The sequence below is a fragment of the Amphiprion ocellaris genome, chromosome 23, assembly GCF_022539595.1.
Source record: "Amphiprion ocellaris isolate individual 3 ecotype Okinawa chromosome 23, ASM2253959v1, whole genome shotgun sequence".
Classification (NCBI taxonomy): Eukaryota; Metazoa; Chordata; class Actinopteri; family Pomacentridae; genus Amphiprion; species Amphiprion ocellaris.
This window is the reverse complement of record NC_072788.1, coordinates 23,070,941-23,093,372: the sequence shown is the minus strand read 5'-3', so window position 1 is coordinate 23,093,372 and position 22,432 is coordinate 23,070,941. Positions and strand designations below refer to the sequence as shown.

At 39.3% G+C, this 22,432-nt stretch overlaps 1 protein-coding gene and 2 long non-coding RNA genes across 4 annotated transcripts in view; 1 reads left to right on the top strand and 2 right to left on the bottom strand.

The window, feature by feature from the left end:
* LOC129348163 (uncharacterized) overlaps positions 1-625 on the top strand; it is a 6,152-nt gene extending 5,527 nt beyond the window's left edge. The window contains exon 3 of the long non-coding RNA XR_008600643.1: positions 88-625. This is a non-coding gene — a long non-coding RNA (uncharacterized LOC129348163). The remainder of the gene's footprint in view (positions 1-87) is intronic.
* Positions 626-4,857: 4,232 nt separating this feature from the next.
* LOC129348155 (uncharacterized) lies at positions 4,858-6,169 on the bottom strand. Its single transcript, XR_008600631.1, has 3 exons — positions 6,078-6,169; positions 5,332-5,941; positions 4,858-5,248 (listed from the first exon to the last, which is right to left on the bottom strand). It is a non-coding gene; the product is annotated as an uncharacterized LOC129348155 (long non-coding RNA).
* A 4,402-nt stretch (positions 6,170-10,571) lies between these two features.
* Positions 10,572-22,432, bottom strand: part of si:dkey-172j4.3 (diacylglycerol kinase eta) — a 126,876-nt gene continuing 115,015 nt past the window's right edge. For both annotated transcript variants that reach the window (XM_055007835.1, XM_055007836.1), the window contains 5 exons: positions 22,131-22,236; positions 20,943-21,032; positions 19,220-19,333; positions 18,947-19,061; positions 10,572-15,573 (listed from right to left, as the gene is read on the bottom strand). In XM_055007835.1, the coding sequence (XP_054863810.1) occupies positions 15,521-15,573; positions 18,947-19,061; positions 19,220-19,333; positions 20,943-21,032; positions 22,131-22,236 (478 nt within the window). In that variant the 3' untranslated portion in view covers positions 10,572-15,520. The remainder of the gene's footprint in view (positions 15,574-18,946; positions 19,062-19,219; positions 19,334-20,942; positions 21,033-22,130; positions 22,237-22,432) is intronic.

The following is a 22,432-nucleotide window of genomic DNA, read 5'->3' as shown; positions in this document are numbered from 1 at the left end:
CACACTTTACTGTTTTTCTTTTCAAAAAATTGACCACAATGCAGTTTGGACTCTTTTTTTTTTTTTTTTTTTTTTTTTTTTATTTAGGCTGAAATTCCATTAAGAAGAAGAAGAAGAAGAAGAAGAAGAAGAAGAAGAAGAAGAAGAAGAAGAAGAAGAAGAAGAAGAAGAAGAAGAAGAAGAAGAAGAAGAAGAAGAAGAAGAAGAAGAAGAAGAAGAAGAAGAAGAAGAAGAAGAAGAAGAAGAAGAAGAAGTGCTTCCACAGCAAGTCTGTGGCAGCTCCAGAACACAAACAATCAGCTCGGTTGTCTTCAACATGTCGACCACTCTGTCTTTCTCTGTCAACCTGCCACCCCCTGAAACAAATAAAAGACAAATATGAGCAAAGTCCCATGTCTTCAATGTATGACAAAGTAATCAAAGCAAATCACCGCAATAAAATGATACACAAGACACCCATCACCTACGTGACAATGTATGAGTCTAACTCACCTCTGTTCTCTGGACGTCCACCGCTGGGTCTCTCAGCATCTGACACAAACAAACAAACAAACAAACACATGAGGAAAGCAGCAAAGTCTACTGTGTGCAATGTGTGACAATGTGCAACTCACCTCTGCTCTCTGGACGTCCACCGCTGGGTCTCTCAGCATCTTAAACAAACAAACAAACAAACAAACAAACACATGAGGAAAGTAGCAAAGTCTACTGTGTGCAATGTGTGACAATGTGCAACTCACCTCTGCTCTCTGGACGTCCACCGCTGGGTCTCTCAGCATCTGACACAAACAAACAAACAAACAAACACATGAGGAAAGCAGCAAAGTCTACTGTGTGCAATGGATGACAATGTGCAACTCACCTCTACTATCTGGACGTCCACCGCTGGGTCTCTCAGCATCTGACACAAACAAACAAACAAACAAACAAACACATGAGGAAAGCAGCAAAGTCTACTGTGTGCAATGTGTGACAATGTGCAACTCACCTCTGTTCTCTGGACGTCCACCGCTGGGTCTCTCAGCATCTGACACAAACAAACAAACAAACAAACACATGAGGAAAGCAGCAAAGTCTACTGTGTGCAATGTGTGACAATGTGCAACTCACCTCTGCTCTCTGGACGTCCACCGCTGGGTCTCTCAGCATCTGACACAAAAAAAACAAACAAACAAACAAACACATGAGGAAAGCAGCAAAGTCTACGGTGTGCAATGTGTGACAATGTGCAACTCACCTCTGTTCTCTGGACGTCCATCGCTGGGTCTCTCAGCATCTTAAACAAACAAACAAACAAACAAACAAACACATGAGGAAAGTAGCAAAGTCTACTGTCTGCAATGTGTGACAATGTGCAACTCACCTCTGCTCTCTGGACGTCCACCGCTGGGTCTCTCAGCATCTGACACAAACAAACAAACAAACAAACAAACAAACAAACACATGAGGAAAGCAGCAAAGTCTACTGTGTGCAATGGATGACAATGTGCAACTCACCTCTACTATCTGGACGTCCACCGCTGGGTCTCTCAGCATCTGACACAAACAAACAAACAAACAAACAAACACATGAGGAAAGCAGCAAAGTCTACTGTGTGCAATGTGTGACAATGTGCAACTCACCTCTGCTCTCTGGACGTCCACCGCTGGGTCTCTCAGCATCTGACACAAACAAACAAACACATGAGGAAAGCAGCAAAGTCTACTGTGTGCAATGTGTGACAATGTGCAACTCACCTCTGTTCTCTGGACGTCCACCGCTGGGTCTCTCAGCATCTGACACAAACAAACAAACAAACAAACAAACACATGAGGAAAGCAGCAAAGTCTACTGTGTGCAATGTGTGACAATGTGCAACTCACCTCTGCTCTCTGGACGTCCACCGCTGGGTCTCTCAGCATCTGACACAAACAAACAAACAAACAAACAAACACATGAGGAAAGTAGCAAAGTCTACTGTGTGCAATGTGTGACAATGTGCAACTCACCTCTTCTCTCTGGACGTCCACCGCTGGGTCTCTCAGCATCTGACACAAACAAACAAACAAACAAACAAACAAACACATGAGGAAAGCAGCAAAGTCTACTGTGTGCAATGGTTGACAATGTGCAACTCACCTCTACTATCTGGACGTCCACCGCTGGGTCTCTCAGCATCTGACACAAACAAACAAACAAACAAACAAACACATGAGGAAAGCAGCAAAGTCTACTGTGTGCAATGTGTGACAATGTGCAACTCACCTCTGTTCTCTGGACGTCCACCGCTGGGTCTCTCAGCATCTGACACAAACAAACAAACAAACAAACACATGAGGAAAGCAGCAAAGTCTACTGTGTGCAATGTGTGACAATGTGAAACTCACCTCTGCTCTCTGGACGTCCACCGCTGGGTCTCTCAGCATCTGACACAAACAAACAAACAAACAAACAAACACATGAGGAAAGCAGCAAAGTCTACGGTGTGCAATGTGTGACAATGTGCAACTCACCTCTGTTCTCTGGACGTCCATCGCTGGGTCTCTCAGCATCTTAAACAAACAAACAAACAAACAAACAAACACATGAGGAAAGTAGCAAAGTCTACTGTCTGCAATGTGTGACAATGTGCAACTCACCTCTTCTCTCTGGACGTCCACCGCTGGGTCTGTCAGCATCTGACACAAACAAACAAACAAACAAACAAACAAACACATGAGGAAAGCAGCAAAGTCTACTGTGTGCAATGGATGACAATGTGCAACTCACCTCTACTATCTGGACGTCCACCGCTGGGTCTCTCAGCATCTGACACAAACAAACAAACAAACAAACAAACACATGAGGAAAGCAGCAAAGTCTACTGTGTGCAATGTGTGACAATGTGCAACTCACCTCTGTTCTCTGGACGTCCACCGCTGGGTCTCTCAGCATCTGACACAAACAAACAAACAAACAAACACATGAGGAAAGCAGCAAAGTCTACTGTGTGCAATGTGTGACAATGTGCAACTCACCTCTGCTCTCTGGACGTCCACCGCTGGGTCTCTCAGCATCTGACACAAACAAACAAACAAACAAACAAACACATGAGGAAAGCAGCAAAGTCTACGGTGTGCAATGTGTGACAATGTGCAACTCACCTCTGTTCTCTGGACGTCCATCGCTGGGTCTCTCAGCATCTTAAACAAACAAACAAACAAACAAACAAACACATGAGGAAAGTAGCAAAGTCTACTGTGTGCAATGTGTGACAATGTGCAACTCACCTCTGCTCTCTGGACGTCCACCGCTGGGTCTCTCAGCATCTGACACAAACAAACAAACAAACAAACAAACAAACACATGAGGAAAGCAGCAAAGTCTACTGTGTGCAATGGATGACAATGTGCAACTCACCTCTGCTCTCTGGACGTCCACCGCTTGGTCTCTCAGCATCTGACACAAACAAACAAACAAACAAACAAACACATGAGGAAAGCAGCAAAGTCTACTGTGTGCAATGTGTGACAATGTGCAACTCACCTCTGCTCTCTGGACGTCCACCGCTGGGTCTCTCAGCATCTGACACAAACAAACAAACACATGAGGAAAGCAGCAAAGTCTACTGTGTGCAATGTGTGACAATGTGCAACTCACCTCTGTTCTCTGGACGTCCACCGCTGGGTCTCTCAGCATCTGACACAAACAAACAAACAAACAAACAAACACATGAGGAAAGCAGCAAAGTCTACTGTGTGCAATGTGTGACAATGTGCAACTCACCTCTGCTCTCTGGACGTCCACCGCTGGGTCTCTCAGCATCTGACACAAACAAACAAACAAACAAACAAACACATGAGGAAAGTAGCAAAGTCTACTGTGTGCAATGTGTGACAATGTGCAACTCACCTCTTCTCTCTGGACGTCCACCGCTGGGTCTCTCAGCATCTGACACAAACAAACAAACAAACAAACAAACAAACAAACACATGAGGAAAGCAGCAAAGTCTACTGTGTGCAATGTATGACAATGTGCAACTCACCTCTACTATCTGGACGTCCACCGCTGGGTCTCTCAGCATCTAAAACAAACAAACAAACACATGAGGGAAGCAGCAAAGTCTACTGTGTGCAATGTGTGACAATGTGCAACTCACCTCTGCTCTCTGGACGTCCACCGCTGGGTCTCTCAGCATCTGACACAAACAAACAAACAAACAAACAAACACATGAGGAAAGCAGCAAAGTCTACTGTGTGCAATGTGTGACAATGTGCAACTCACCTCTGCTCTCTGGACGTCCACCGCTGGGTCTCTCAGCATCTGACACAAACAAACAAACAAACACATGAGGAAAGCAGCAAAGTCTACTGTGTGCAATGTGTGACAATGTGCAACTCACCTCTTCTCTCTGGACGTCCACCGCTGGGTCTCTCAGCATCTGACACAAACAAACAAACAAACACATGAGGAAAGCAGCAAAGTCTACTGTGTGCAATGTGTGACAATGTGCAACTCACCTCTGCTCTCTGGACGTCCACCGCTGGGTCTCTCAGCATCTAACACAAACAAACAAACAAACACATGAGGAAAGCAGCAAAGTCTGCTGTGTGCAATGTGTGACAATGTGCAACTCACCTCTGTTCTCTGGACGTCCACCGCTGGGTCTCTCAGCATCTGACACAAACAAACAAACAAACAAACACATGAAGAAAGCAGCAAAGTCTACTGTGTGCAATGTGTGACAATGTGCCACTCACCTCTGCTCTCTGGACGTCCACCGCTTGGTCTCTGAGCATCTGAAACAAACAAACAAACAAACAAACACATGAGGAAAGCAGCAAAGTCTACTGTGTGCAATGTGTGACAATGTGCAACTCACCTCTGCTCTCTGGACGTCCACCGCTGGGTCTCTCAGCATCTGACACAAACAAACAAACAAACAAACACATGAGGAAAGCAGCAAAGTCTACTGTGTGCAATGTGTGACAATGTGCAACTCACCTCTGTTCTCTGGACGTCCACCGCTTGCTCTCTCAGCATCTGACACAAACAAACAAACAAACAAACACATGAGGAAAGCAGCAAAGTCTACTGTGTGCAATGTGTGACAATGTGCAACTTACCTCTGCTCTCTGGACGTCCACCGCTTGCTCTCTCAGCATCTCACACAAACAAACAAACAAACAAACACATGACTAAAGCAGCAAAGTCTACCGTGTGCAATGTGTGACAATGTGCAACTCACCTCTGCTCTCTGGACGTCCACTGCTTGGTCTCTCAGCATCTGAAACAAACAAACAAACAAACAAACACATGAGGAAAGCAGCAAAGTCTACTGTGTGCAATGTGTGACAATGTGCAACTCACCTCTGTTCTCTGGACGTCCACCGCTTGGTCTCTCAGCATCTGAAACAAACAAACAAACAAACAAACACATGAGGAAAGCAGTGTTCTTCTTCCTCTTGTCTCACACTTTGCTATTTTCACACTTTGTTCTTTTTCCTCTGTCCTCTTACACTTTGTTTTTTTCACACTTAGTTCTTTTTCCTCTTTCCTCTCTTTGCTTTTTTCTCACACTTTGCAATTTTCCTCTTTCTCTTTCACACTTTACTGTTTTTCTTTTCAAAAAATTGACCACAATGCAGTTTGGACTCTTTTTTTTTTTTTTTTTTTTTTTTATTTAGGCTGAAATTCCATTAAGAAGAAGAAGAAGAAGAAGAAGAAGAAGAAGAAGAAGAAGAAGAAGAAGAAGAAGAAGAAGAAGAAGAAGAAGAAGAAGAAGAAGAAGAAGAAGAAGAAGAAGAAGAAGAAGAAGAAGAAGAAGAAGAAGAAGAAGAAGAAGAAGAAGAAGAAGAAGAAGAAGAAGAAGAAGCTCTGCTTCCACAGCAAGTCTGTGGCAGCTCCTAAACACAAACAATCAACTAGGTTGTCTTCAACATGTCGACCACTCTGTCTTTCTCTGTCAACCTGCCACCCCCTGAAACAAATAAAAGACAAATATGAGCAAAGTCCCATGTCTTCAATGTATGACAAAGTAATCAAAGCAAATCACTGCAATAAAATGATACACAAAACACCCATCACCTACGTGACAATGTATGAGTCTAACTCACCTCTGTTCTCTGGACGTCCACCGCTGGGTCTCTCAGCATCTGACACAAACAAACAAACAAACACATGAGGAAAGCAGCAAAGTCTACTGTGTGCAATGTGTGACAATGTGCAACTCACCTCTGCTCTCTGGACGTCCACCGCTGAGTCTCTCAGCATCTGAAACAAACAAACAAACAAACAAACACATGACGAAAGCAGCAAAGTCTACTGTGTGCAATGTGTGACAATGTGCAACTCACCTCTGTTCTCTGGACGTCCACCACTTGGTCTCTCAGCATCTGACACAAACAAACAAACAAACAAACACATGAGGAAAGCAGCAAAGTCTACTGTGTGCAATGTGTGACAATGTGCAACTCACCTCTGCTCTCTGGACGTCCACCGCTTGGTCTCTCAGCATCTGAAACAAACAAACAAACACATGAGGAAAGCAGTGTTCTTTTTCCTCTTGTCTCACACTTTGCTATTTTCACACTTTGTTCTTTTTCCTCTGTCCACTTACACTTTGTTTTTTTCACACTTAGTTCTTTTTCCTCTTTCCTCTCTTTGCTTTTTTCTCACACTTTGCAATTTTCCTCTTTCTCTTTCACACTTTACTGTTTTTCTTTTCAAAAAATTGACCACAATGCAGTTTGGACTCTTTTTTTTTTTTTTTTTTTTTATTTAGGCTGAAATTCCATTAAGAAGAAGAAGAAGAAGAAGAAGAAGAAGAAGAAGAAGAAGAAGAAGAAGAAGAAGAAGAAGAAGAAGAAGAAGAAGAAGAAGAAGAAGAAGAAGAAGAAGAAGAAGAAGAAGAAGAAGAAGAAGAAGAAGAAGAAGAAGAAGAAGAAGAAGAAGAAGAAGAAGAAGAAGAAGAAGCTCTGCTTCCACAGCAAGTCTGTGGCAGCTCCTAAACACAAACAATCAACTAGGTTGTCTTCAACATGTCGACCACTCTGTCTTTCTCTGTCAACCTGCCACCCCCTGAAACAAATAAAAGACAAATATGAGCAAAGTCCCATGTCTTCAATGTATGACAAAGTAATCAAAGCAAATCACCGCAATAAAATGATACACAAAACACCCATCACCTACGTGACAATGTATGAGTCTAACTCACCTCTGTTCTCTGGACGTCCACCACTGAGTCTCTCAGCATCTGAAACAAACAAACAAACAAACACATGAGGAAAGCAGCAAAGTCTACTGTGTGCAATGTGTGACAATGTACAACTCACCTCTGCTCTCTGGACGTCCACCGCTGGGTCTCTCAGCATCTGAAACAAACAAACAAACACAACACCAACATGAGCAAACGAGCAAACTCTACTGTCTTCAATCTCTGACAAAACAATCAATTACACATACAAGTGATCAAAGCTTTGTCTCTCAGCATCTACATATTGTTGTGTCACCAAAATCACTGGAGCCTTCAATTGTCTCCTGTTGGTCATACTGCAACTCTTGGTTTGACAGTAAATACAAAATCTGAATTTTAAGAAATTTTCATTATTTTAGTATTGTTTCATTAGTAATAAATTCAACAACCTCACTCTTGTTTACTGTAGTGTCCCCAAAATCACTGGAGCCTTCAATTGTCTCCTGTTGGTCATACTACAACTCTTGGTTTGACACTAAATAAAAAAAAATACCATGGTAAGGTTTTCTTTGAAAAAAAAATCATCATGAATTTTGACGCAAAAAAAAACGCCATAGTATACTGTCGAAAAATGTCATTTTTCAACATGTTGTGAAAACATGCCATATGATGAAATAATGTAAAGGAGGCTGTGAAAAACACTCCAGAAAGGTTTTCTTTGAAAAACAAATCATCATGAATTTTGGCGCAAAAAAAACGCCATAGTATACTATGTTGAAAAAAAAAATGTGATTTTTCAACATGTGAAAACATGCCATATGATGAAATAATGTAAAGGAGGCCGTGAAAAACACTATGGTAAGGTTCTCTTTGAAAAAAAAATCATCATGAATTTTGGTGCAAAAAAGCACCATAGACTATGTTTTTGACGACATACTAAACTGACGTTTTTGATCAACTTTTGGACGACATACTAAACTATGACATTTTTAGTGGCATTTGGGATGCCATGCTATACTATGACATTTTTGATGAATTCTCGAATGAAATACTAAACTATGAAGTTTTTGGTGACGTTTTGGATGACATACTATACTCTGACTGTTTTGATGTTTCGGACAATATACTAAACTATGATGATATGACGACATGCTATACTCTGACGTTTTTGATGTTTCGGACAATACACTAAACTATGATGATATGACGACATGCTATACTCTGACGTTTTTGATGTTTCGGACAATACACTAAACTATGATGATATGACGACATGCTATACTCTGACGTTTTTGATGTTTCGGACAATACACTAAACTATGATGATATGACGACATGCTATACTTTGACGTTTTTGATGTTTCGGACAATACACTAAACTATGATGATATGACGACATGCTATACTATGACGTTTTTGATGTTTCGGACAATACACTAAACTATGATGATATGACGACATGCTATACTCTGACGTTTTTGATGTTTCGGACAATATACTAAACTATGATGATATGACGACATGCTATACTATGACGTTTTTGATGTTTCGGACAATATACTAAACTATGATGATATGACGACATGCTATACTCTGACGTTTTTGATGTTTCGGACAATATACTAAACTATGATGATATGACGACATGCTATACTATGACGTTTTTGATGTTTCGGACAATATACTAAACTATGATGATATGACGACATGCTATACTATGATGTTTTTGATCAAATTTTTACCACATACTAAACTATGATGTTATTGATCAAATTTCGGATGACATACTATAGTATGACGTTTTTATTGGCGCTTTGGACGACATGCTATACTATGATGTTTTTGATTAACTTTTGGACGACATGCTATACTATGACATTTTTGACAACATACGAAAGTATGACGTTTTTAGTAGCATTTTGGATGACAATGCTATACACTATGACGTTTTTGATCTAATTTCGGATGACATACTATCATGTACTATGCTGTTTTTGATGACATTTTTGATGACATACTATACTATGTCATTTATTAGTGGCGTTTTGGATGACATACTATACTATGATGTTTTTGGTGACATTTCGGACAACATACTACACTATGACGTTTTTGATGTTTCGGACAATATACTAAACTATGATGTTTTTGATGACATTTTTAGTTGTGTTTTGGATGACATACTAAACTGACGTTTTTGGTCTACTTTTGGACGACATACTAAACTATGACGTTTTTAGTGGCATTTTGGATGTCATGCTATACTATGACATTTTTGATGAATTTTCGAATGAAATTCTAAACTATGACGTTTTTAGTGGCATTTTGGACGACATACTAAACTATGACGTTTTTGATCAAATTTTTACCACATACTTAACTATGATGTTATTGATCAAATTTCGGACGACATACTATAGTACGACGTTTTTGATGATGTTTCGGACAACATACTAAACTATGACGTTTTTAGTGGCGTTTTGGACGACATGCTATACTATGACGTTTTTGATTAACCTTTGGACGACATACTATAATGTTTTTAGTGGAATTTTGGACGACATGGCTATGAGCTGACTGGAGATGACTGCTACAGTTCTGATAGGACAGATATGAGTATTTGAGATTTGACGTTTTTGATTAACTTTTGGACAATATACTATAATGTTTTTAGTGGCATTTTGGACAACATGGCTATGAGCTGACTGGAGATGACTGCTACATTTCTGATAGGACAGATATGAGTATTTGAGATTTGACGTTTTTGATTAACTTTTGGACGACATACTATAATGCTTTTAGTGGCATTTTGGATGCCATGCTATACTATGATATTTTTTTAATTTTGCCGTCGGAAATTTAATCAAAGACGTCATAGTATAGTATGTCATCCAACATCTGATCAAAAACGTCATAGTATAGCATGTCCTCCGAAATTTCAGCAACAACTACTGTTATGTATCTTTACGTCAACCTTTACCACCAAATCAAAACATTTGGTGCAATACTTCTGTTTGAGAGTGTATCAGAAGTTCATGTTGGTGCCATGAATAAGCCTTTACAAAATAACTTCACAATTTTTTATCTTTTTGGATTTTTAACATTATCATTTACCTACCTGATGTGTCAGAAAGACCTTTGAGGAGAGACAGTCCAAAACTGATGGTTCTTCTGAACGTGATGTCAAAGATATGCAAAAAACCCCAGAAAAACAGATGGAAAAGGCAGTGAGATGAAGCCCCTAAAGCTAAAAATCTGCTACATCAGCTTTTACCTTCAGAAGGTTTTTGAAGACACAGTGGAGGAAACAGTTCAGGCTTATATTTTCTCTCCACCTGCAAGATAAACTGAGATAAACAACAGACTAAAACTTCAGCACACGATCATTGACATAAAGACACCAGTGGACACCAGCTTCACACTTGAATAATTCATTTAATCTCCAGAGGGTTGCACTGACTTTGTCTTTGTTACACACTGCACACAATAACACAATAAAACACCTCGCAACGTACAAGGTCGTGCAACATTTAGTCTGGCTTCCAGCATTGAGCGCACAGTCTGGATATACAGTAGAGGCTGTTCAGATCAGGGCTGCGTTCACAAATGTTCTCTATGGAATACTGTTGCACAGACATGGCATCTGTGGATTCGTTTCACTTCCTCATCACTTCCAGGTAACTCCTCGGACGGAAGAGTTTTAGTCCAAAATGACGTTGAAAAAAATCTGTAACGCGTTAATAAAAAAAAAAATTTAAAAAAAGGCGATAAAATCACTAAAACACAGGCAACTAGTTATCCAAAAACGGCTTCCATGTGTGCGTCCAACATCTTCGTGGTCATTTTTAGCACAGCAAAAGCCAATCAAAGCAAAAATTATGGAAATATTTCAACTAAATATCGATAACACAAACTGAATATCTCTTTTTGTGTAATAGTCTCAATAACACTTAGAAGTCTCAATAGCTTTGGCTTAAAGTTAAAATAAACCTACTTTGTCAATGCAAATTGGTGCGACAATGGAATGACATCGGCAAGGGGAGCAATTGTACAACCACTGATGTAACATTTGTGTATACATTTCTATATATTTATCATTCTTTTACAATTGGTTAGATATATTACATTTCATCGACACACTTTTGTCCATACACATTTGTCATAAATAAAAGATTCTTCTCATCAAATCAATTTAAAAAACGCTCGTAAACACTCTGAACACGCACGCACACACATACACGCAAAATTCTCCCCCCCCGTTAAGTTTGCTTCTTCGTAAAGTGCAAGGCAAGATACAGTAAACTTTGAAATGTACGACAACTTTTGCATCGAATGCAAGCTCCCATGCTCTCTCACGCACCCTGAATGTCTCATAACCCACTGAAGTCACTACGAACTTGGCACGACACCACTAAAGCCTCTAAGGTGTAGAGCGAATAGCCGGCACACTATGGATACAGTAGCACAATCTACCAGAGCTGGACATGGATCGACGCCTCACAGCAGCTCCAAGGGTTAGTTCAACAAAACAACCATTTCTGGAAATAAAAAATAAAGCACAGAAATGATCCTTTACAAGTTTCCCGCCTTGTTCGTTCAACAGACCTGAGGCGAAATGTGTTAATGAATCATTTTTTTTGTCCCTTTTGTAGTTTTCAATGTGGTGGCGTTCGTCACAAACAAGCTAAGCTTTTCTCTCATTTATAATAACCTCAACATCACATAGCTAACTTTGTTTTTAGCTTTCCTGTTCAACATCTTCTTTGTTACGTGCTGCCAGTTTAAACCTTTCAAGTAATACTCCAACATTTTACAAAATTCGCTTTTTTGCAAGTTTAGGTGAGATTCTGACAAAAATTTTAAGGCCAAAATGCTGTTTTCCAAATGATATAATGTAAACCTTCAGCTAGTATTTGACACCAAACATTACTATGTGCTCGATGTTTTAACACTTTACTGAATTCACTTATTTGCTGTCTTTTTTCTGTCCATTTAGTATAGAGTTAGCTTCGAGATGATTTATCCAAAACCTTTAAAACTAATGGTAATTAAAGAAAACAGCATTTAAACATCAATTAGCTTGCTCTTTTTTTCTTGACTGTAGCCTTGGAAAACAATATCTGTCCTTAAACTGAAGTTGCTGTAAACTTTTTTGTAATAAAAACCAAACCTGAGCTAATAAAATACATCTAAATAACACATTATTGGTGAAGCTGGAAGGATAATTTTACTGTCCAATTTATTGTAAACTTGCACATTTTTCCTTTTTCTGTCCAATCAGTACAGAGTTATCTTCAAGATAACATTAGCCAAGCTACTTAGAAACTTTGTAGAGCCAAAATAACAGCCAAGCTTTGCCAAACCTCTAAGAATTAGGGTGTTTCTAAAATTCAAGTTCACATTTAGTCAAAGAAAACAGCATTTATATATCAGTTAGTTTTGACTATAAACTCTTTAGTGATAAAACCCAAAACTGCACTAACAAAATACATCTAAATTGCACATTATTGGCGATGCTGGAAGGCTAATTTTACTGTAAACTTGCACAGCTAACAAGATTTTTCCTTCGTAGTCAACTCAGATTTTAGCTTGACTCGTGAACATTAATTCTTTATTATATCCTGGCTATGTAATTTTAGGAAATTCACCTTTCTTGCTGTATTACATTCCTTTTTCTATCCATTCAGTATAGACTTAGCTTCAAGATAACATTAGCCAAGCTAATGACAAAAAAACAGCCAACTTTCGCCAAACCTCTAAGAATTAGGTTGTTGTTAAGATTTAAGTTTACTTTTAGTAAAAGAAAACAGAATTTAAATGTCAGTTAGCATTGACTGTAAACTCTTAAGTGATATAAACCAAAGCAGCGCTAACAAAATACATCCAAATAACACATTGTTGGTGATGCTAGAAGGCTAATTTCACTGTTCAATTTACTGTAAACTTGCACAGCTAACAACATTTTTACTTGGTAGGTGACTCAGGTTTTAGCTTGACTAGTCTGTCTTACACTTCTTTTTCTGTCCATTCAGTATAGAGTTAGCTTCAAGAATAGCCAAGTTATTTGTAGAGCCAAAAATACAGCCAAGTTTGGCAAACCTCGAAGAATTAGGTTGTTTTCTATGAGTTAAGTTCACGTTTAGTAAAAGAAAACAGCATTTAAATGTCCATAAGCTTCGACTGTAAACTTTTTTAGTGAGAAAAACCAAAACTGTGTTAACAAAATAACACGTTTGGTGATGCTGGAAGGCTTATTTTACTTTTCAATTTGCTGTAAACTTCCGCAGCTAGTGATATTTTTAACCCGTATTTTAGTCAGCTTTTAGCTTGAATAGTGAACATCACATATTGTTATATCCTGGCTTTAAGTAACATTCTGGCATTTTACAAATTTCACTTTTTTTTTTTTATTGCATTCAGTATTGAGTTAGCTTCAAGACGAGCTGCTAACAAAACTACCATTGAGTTGTCTTTTAATATGTTTAACATCTTTAGCAAGACAAAACACTCACTGAGGCTTCTTGTTAACAGGAGCTCATAATAAACACTTTGGCACTAAAACCCAGCAGATAAAACAGATTTGGTCGTTGCTGGGAGGCGTATTTTACCTTTACTGCAACTGAATGTTTTCCAATTTAAATTAATTCCCATCTCATTACTAAGTGCACGGATGAAAAAACAGATATTATTCTCGTCTGTCTCGAGTTTAAACAGCAAAAAAACGAATGTCCCAAAACATTGGAGTATTCATCTAAGGATCATTCCTGGAAAAACCTCTAAAAATCAGCGTTTTTATCCAAAATCATCTCTTTGGCCCCACATAAATCAAATAATTAGACATAAATACCGGTGTTTGTTATCACCTGCTTGGATAAACATATCAGTATTCAGGCTGTAAATCAATACACTCTCCTAAAGTTTGGACGTTACATTTTCTACCTTTTTTTTTTCTTCTGCTGCAGGTTAAAACCAAAACGTCTCCGGTTGGAACAAACAAGCTAAAATTCACTATAATGAGGCGATTTCCACTGTGAGGCGAAGGAAGGCTAAGTATGCATGCAGGGACACACAACAGCATTAACTGGCTTCGATTATTATATGCACGGTGGCCAAGGAGTCCGTCAAAGGGGGAAGCAGCAAAGCCCGGCTTCACAGGTTACCATTGGGAAAATAAGATATACAAAAAAATAGATATATATTTGTAATAATAATAATAGCTTTTAACCACGGACAAGGCAAACTCAAATATCCACTGACTCTTATATTACAGATACAATCATGAATATGGCAAAGTAGGAGTAGTACACTGAGTAGCTGTAATGTTTCTCTGCTGCGTCCTTGATGCTTCCTCCTTTTGTAAACACCTCGAACCAGACGCTGCTGAAAATATCTCCCTCGCTGAGTCATTTCATCTGCCGCTGCGGCAAAATGCAGCGGGATAACGCACAGTGGGATGAGATTTCTTTTGACTCCCACATACGTCACACTTTGGGCCTTGATAAAAACTGAGCGATGTACTTTAAAATCCTGCAGTCGGATGAAATGACTCACGGCGGAGACGATTCTTTCTGCAGCCTCGGACCACACAAGTCACACAACAGCCTATTAAGAACCACTTTAGGACCACAACAGTAGAACCTTTGCGAAATCATACATGATTTAACATTATTCACAGGTTAATACAAGTCCACACAAGTACATTCCTCGGTATATTTTTTGCAACATTTAAGATATTCTCCAGTTCAGTAGACGATAAGGTTTGAGATGTTTCAGTTTGTTCATTTTTTTCGATTAGTTGCCGTCGGAGTTTTCATGGCAGTAGCAACACGAAATAAATATCACGATCAGAAAAAAATCAAAGGCTATTCAGAAGTCTAGAAATAAAATGATAAAGTTAGAGAGAAAAATCAGAAGATTGTCACAACTTAAAATAGTAGATATAAAATAAGATGGTTGCCCTCGGCATGCAAGGAGAGCAGCCACGTAAACACATTTCTTTGTCAAAAAAACTCAAACGAGCTGGACGTCGTTTGCTCTGAAACCTCCCTCATCTTCAGTTTGACTCGCTGCTAGCCACACCTACACAACCAGAGTATCGGTGAAGCAACGCCGTGTGAATCCAGGTCCCTTTGAAAAGATTCAAGAAATACAGGAAAAAATACAAAAATGAAAGAGAAATCCTCCCGCTGTGCAGAAAAAACGATGACACCAGAAGTAAAACGTGGAGGAAAGAGAGCAGAAAAGTCGGAAAGATGGTTTTCCTTTTCTTCCAAACACCTCTGTGAAGCCACTGAGTGGCGGTTAGAGAGGAGGATCCTCACCCAGTCGGGTGACGGGATGGAAATAAAGCACCTCGTCAGGACTTCAGTTGCCTGAAGAATCGGCCTCTGCAGCTCCACCTTTGATATCCCAAGTTCCTGCAGAGAGAGAGAGAAAAAAAAGACAAATTCTGTTATTTGTTTTTGCTGATAAAATGAATAAATAGGACTGCAAATGATTATTTTTTTTCCCATTTTTAAATTAATCTTATCTTACTTATTATTATGATCTTAAAATTCTTATTTTAAATTCTTAAAACCATATTTAATCTTTGTAATTAGTTCTGCTTTTACACCGTACTTAGACTTTAATGCTCTTTTTACTGTAAATACCAGCAAGTTTGCACCTTTTTTGTAAATATCAACAATTTGTACCTTGTACCTTCTTTAACCAGCACAATTTACATGATTATTGGACTTGTTCTTTTGGACAATGATGTCCTTATCTTCCTAACCAACCAATCAATGAACCAATCAATGAACCAACCAACCAACCAATCAATGAACCAACCAACCAACCAAACAACCAACGAACCAACTAACCAACCAATGAACGAACCAACCAACCAACCAACCAACCAACCAACTGACCAAATAACCAATGAACCAATTAACCAACCAATGAACCAACCAAACAACCAACCAACTAACTAAACAACCAATAAACCAACCAACCAACCAACCAACCAACCAAACAGCCAATAAACCAACTAACCAAACAATGAACTAACTAACCAACCAAACAACAAACCAATGAACCAACCAAACAACAAACTAACCAACCAACCATTAATCTATCTATCCATCATCATTTTTTCTGATTAGTTGTGTAGTTTATAAAACACCAGGAAATGGTAACAAATGTTGATAAATGTTTCCTAAAGACCAAGATGACATCCTCAAGAGTCTTGGTTTTCTCTGAAAGAGATGCAAATTTTGAAGACTTTTCTGAGCTGATAAACAGCAGCCTCATCAATTAACAATCAATAACACAAAAATAACTCATTGGATGTGATTCTGCACCCTGAAAGTCTTTAAAAGTGACATGTGCTAGCCCAAAGTAACGTCGTTATGGCACAGTTTACCGAAAACAACTCCTACAATACTCTGCTTACCAACATGGAACTGAAGTTAGTCCAACCAGAGGATTAAACAGTAAGAGGCTCCACTTGGTGGTGAAACGAGGTACTACAGCTAATCTACAGCACATTTTCTGACATGCACATCCTTCATATTCTGCATTATCGATTAATATGCATTAAATAGTTAACATCCCTATCCTGAACTTAAAGATATTCAGTTTACTCTCATAGAAAACTGAAGAAACCATGAAATCTACAAAATATTCAAATTTTAGAAGCTGGAATCAGATTCCAGTCAGATTAATTGAATAGTTGATGACTAAGTGATTGAAAATAGGCACTGCAGAGACAAAATTCCTCCTTAGTGACTGGGTCAACACCAACATGGCTGTGCAACTTCTTCCTCCTTTTTTAGAGCGGTGTTTGGAGCAAATCTGCTTCAGGATAATGAGACCTTCAGAGGGTTTCGGCTCTCGTCTCATTACTCACCGATGTGTGATTGATGGAAGCTGCTGTTTGTTGTGCAAACCGGACGATTTATAGCTCAGATGGTTTGCAGAGAGTTAGATTGTGCTGTCAGACACAATCGAGTGTTTTCATACAGCCGGTGAGCTGACAGCAAACAGAACAATGTAAACGAATCTGACATCGTGTTAAATACTGATCCCAGTGCTGCAGACTGGGACTGATTGGTTTGCATCCTATGGCTCTAAAGTATGACTGTACAATGCTTAGAGGACTTTTTGACAGCTGTCATATCAGAGATATCAGGTTCAATATAAACAATATCAATCACAAATGCCTGGATTCTGCAGAGCGACACAAACTTACTGCTGATTATTCTATGGCTGAACTGCATAGCTAATCAAAAATAATCCAGATTTTGGCTTCCTACACGAACAACTGCAATAATGACATTTCAGATGAATGCCTCGTCAGTAAATCTGACATTAGGACGCTTTACGTCACTCTTTTGAAGCTAATTCTTAGTCACACAGCTGTAACTGAGTGTAAAATAGAGGCTTTTTATGCACAGGAAATTAGCTAGCATGTAGCGGAGCCATAATGTGAGGCGTTTAGGGAACATCAGGACATTGTAGTGTCATAAATGTTCAACAAGTGAGCTGTTTTGGATGTGATTTTATGTATACAGGGTGTCCCTAAAGTCTGGACACATAGGAAATCTCTAACTATATTGTTTTTGCCTCCACACATTAAATATGTCTTTGTTGAAAGAAGAAAGAGTTGAACTGGTATTTCTCAGTGGATGTGATGGATGGACATATTGAAAGATAGCAGATGGATTTTATGCACGTCATCCAGGGAGGATTCCACTTGGCTTTTCCAAGGTGGTGAAGATGGTTAAAAAGTTTAAAGACAAGGGCAGTGTCATGGACAAACCCTATTCTGGACGACCAAATGTATCAGCCGGAACTAAAGAATTGGTCACGGCTAAAATTCATGCTAACCCCAAAAAATCACTTCCCTAAGCCTAACGTTAACCCTATTCCTGTCTTTTGATATGTCCATCCTTCACGTCCACTGAGAAGTACCAGTTCAACTCTTTCTTCGTCCGACAAAGCCATATTTAATTTGTGGAGGCAAAAAAAATATAGTTAATGAGATTTCCTATGTGTTCAGACTTCAGGGACACAGGAATTTTGGGGACAAACAACCTCATTCTAAGCCTTATTTTGATGTACAGATTTGTGCATTAGCATGAATGTAGCACAACTTGGAAGAGAAAGTGGTGCTTGAATAAAGATCAAAATAATCAACATTTTTAAAATTTTTTTGGGCCATAATTGTGATTTTTCTAACAGATACTGTGATTTGATGCGTGATAAAGTTTTTTTTAAAAGTGAACTTTCAGCTCAACAGTCAGTCCAGATTTAAAACGACCCACCGTATTATTATTTTAATGCACCCAGATGTTCTTTGGTTGACTACTGATCTGGTTTATGTTTACAGCATCACTGTACTTAATGAATGAGTCAATCAGGACAAACAGAGCAGAGCTGTATGTTCTGTGTTCGGCTATCTGCTTAGTAAAAAAAAAAAAACAAAGCTACAGCCAATCATATCATAGTTCAGTCAAAATGATGTAAAAATAGCTCAAAATTCATGAAAATGATCGAGAAATTCTGCAACTGTGAGAACAATTTCATGGTAAGATGGTATTTTTTCTTCTTTATAATTAACTATTAAGTAAATTCTTATTAATCTGAACACACTTTATCCTTGATGATGCATTTCAGGTTAACAGGCTATAAAAATGTTTAGCAATTTGCTAACTGCATGGTTTCTAAATGAACTTTCACGTTAAAATCCTTGAATTGTTCGGCTCCTACGTATGTTTTGCCCAGTGGGGCTCCGTCCTGACGTCTTACCAGACAGAGAACTGTTGGACTTCTGCTTGTGGAGCTTCTCTCTCTCCTTCTTCACCTTGGGCATGATCTTCAGCTTCATACTGCTGCTGCTCTTGCTGCTGCCCCTCACCAAGTCCTGAAAAAGAACAAGCACAGACACACGCAGAGTTTGATATTTTGATATTCTGGTCATCAGCGAGGGCAGATGGGCTGCTACTAGTCAGAACCAAGCAGCAGAAGTGACACTCGGCCGGCTGTCAGACTGTCGGAATACAAAGGATCCTCTCCTCCCACCTCCTCGGAGCACTGCATCAGTGGGCAGATCCAGTGGATGTCGTCCAGCTTGTGGAGCTCAGCGCTGAGGCTGTTCAGAGTCGAACGAAGCTCCTCTTCCTCCAGAGACTCCGACTAAAGACGAACAGAGGAGAAGAGTTTATTTTCAGTACTGTGAAGGAAAAATGACTCTATTCCCTTTCTAAGGTCATAATGGCCTTTAGACAGCCAGACACTGTAGGAGGACGATATGTCAGGACTCTCTGCTCTGTTCAAGATTACATGTTGTCTATCCGGACATGACTAAGGAGACTAGTTGTCTCCATGTTAGTCTGTAATCTAAATCTGACCTTCTCCCAACTACAATATAAACCCAAAGATCAGAGAGAATCCTGAGTACTGATGCTGGCGTTGCTTGCATGAACTGCTGCTCTGTTGGTGTCACTTCTCCTGATATCAGGAAACTTTACTCTCAACATAAGTCATCCGAGTCTCCAGTGTGTCTCTATGTCTGTCTCCTCATCCTCTCTTGACTTTGCTGATCTTCCACAACAAATATTCATTCAGTCATTCGAACATTCTCCATCTGCAAAAGGCCGACATCTGCTCTGGTTCTCTGCTGTCTGAAGACGATGCAGAGTTTTTTGTGCACCGACGTCTAAACATTGAACAGCTGTTGACTTGAAAAGGTGCCCACAGTTTCCTCAAACTAAAAGTAAAATGCATCTCAGGTTTATTTAATCTTTTATCACTACAAGGAAGTGAATGAGTCATCTATCAGTGTCGAATCACAGAAGATAAAAATCTAAATTTGTTCAGTCTGACGACGGGTGCAGAGAAATATCTTTTTCTTTAGATAACTGGAAAACTAGGCTTCTAGTATAATTCAGTGAATAATTGTGAGCATAATACATATTTTTTTGTTCTATATTAATGTTTTTCACCATACTGGTCAAATCATTTTGGGGGAAATTATCTCGTGTTTTTTTTTTTGCAACTGATGCTGCAATTTGATTTGTGTTGTAATATTTTAAAAGTGAAGTTTCACTGTAATAGATTTAAAACGTGTGATGGAGCGTTATTATGCGAAAGCAGGACTTTCGGCATAAATTTGTAACTAACTATTGCTTCACGCTCTGCAGAGTCTTGACAGTAGATTGAAACATTTGTGATTTGGTAAATGCAGTTTCAAAATGCAACTTCAATTTACAATTAATTCCGTCTTTATCACTACAAGCAAGTTTCGGGAAGCAAAATGAGTCAGCAAAGTTCATCATTCTTTGTAGAATCACAGATGATAAAATCAGTGATCAATTTTAGGTAACAGGAAAACTATGCTTCCAGTATTGTTGTTGTTGTTTGTTCCTCTGCACAAACAAATCTGACCTTCTCCCAACTACAATATAAACCTGAATATCAGAGATAATCCTCAGAACTGATGCTAGCATTGCTTGCATGTCCTGCTGCTCTGTTGGTGTCACTTCTCCTGATATCAGTAAACTTTACTCTCAACCTAAATCATCTGAGTCTCCAGTGTGTCTCTCTGTGTCTGACTCCTCGACCTCACTGAACTTCCACAACAAATACTCATTCAATCATTCAAAAATTCTCCATCTCTCATTCATTCTCAGCTGTTGCTCTAAAAAGGCGTTTCCTGGCAGAGTAAATAAAGCTACAGCAAACCAAACAAAGACAGCAGAAACGGAGACAGACGAGATGAAACAAAAACAACAAAGAGTTTTACCAGCAGCTTTCCATCCAGCAGCATCCTGGTTTCTGCCTGCAGAACTTTACTGCTGTTGACGATTTCCACTGCAGTGCTGCGACTCAGACACTGAAAACACACAAAACACCAACATCATGTCACGTCTGCTGCAAGATACTCAAATAAAATTTCTATTTCAGGGTCTCATCTTTGCACTTCTAACATCTTTCCTTCATAAATGTTCAGTTGTTGCAGTTGATTTAAAAAAAAAAAAAAAGAGTATTTGTGGACATAATCTGCAGACCTCACTGGCTTCAGTTTAGGTCCGTCTACATGATTCCACAATAAGGAAGATTCTGGGAGGAAATGGATCCATGGGAGAGTTGGAAGGATCAAACCACTACTGACCAAAAAGAACATAAAGGTTCATCTAATATTTACAAAAAATATATATATCTGGATGAGCTCCAAGACTTTTGGGATAACATCCTGTGGACTGACACAAGCAAGTCCACCTCTGAGTGGCTCAAAAAGACCAAATTTAAGGTTTTGGAGTCAAAGTCTGGACTTGAATCTAATTGAGATTCTGTGACAAGACCTTAACATGACAGTTCATGATCTAAACCCATCTAATGTGGAAGAATTACAACTGTTCTCCTCCATGGAGATGTACAAGACTGATCACAAGCTGGAAGCAACATTGAACTGTAAGGCACCAACTAGTTATTAGGTTCAGGGGGGCAATTACTTTTTCACAGAGGTGATGTCAGTCAATAAATCATTATTTAAAAGCTGCATTTTGTGTTTTGTGGGTTTTTTCTGTCTAATATTCAATAAATATACATATTAGTTTGATGATCTGGAACATTTACGTGTCAGAAATATGCAAAAATTAAAGATTTCTGTAGGGGGGCAAATACTTTCTCATGGCATTGTGTGTTATGTGATGTGGCTGCCTGTTTAGTAAGAAGAAATGACATGAAACCAGATCAGAATAAAAAAGAATTATCAACAAATCCTGTGACTGTGAGAACAATTTCATGGTAAGACGGTATTTAGTGTCTTCGAAGTGACATAATGGATCCGTTTCAGGTTAACAGGCTACAAAACCAACAGCCTGCACACTGACATGAGACCCAAACATATTGCTGAGAATCTGCACTCTTTACGTCTCCGTTTCGTCCAATCGAGCCGTCCATCTGTCGGCCCGTCTGTCCCTAATCTTACCTCGGGGCTGGACAGTTTGGCCTCGGTGAGCACCAGGGCGGTGGCGTTGACGGCGTGAGCCAGCTCCTGCTCCACCAGCTTGTGGGTCTTGGCTGCTTCGCGGATTCTGGGGAGGAGAAGGAAGGAAATTATCAACTTTGAAGAGCTGCGATTACAATTTCGACCAGCCAAAAAGCCACAACTACGGCGATTATTTCAGCCTGTTGACGGCACAAAAGCCTGACTTCTCTTTCTCCGTTCCGCCAACATTGAGCTCAGTTGGTTTTCGCTTGGATTCGGAAAAATTCTGAAAAATCTAAGTT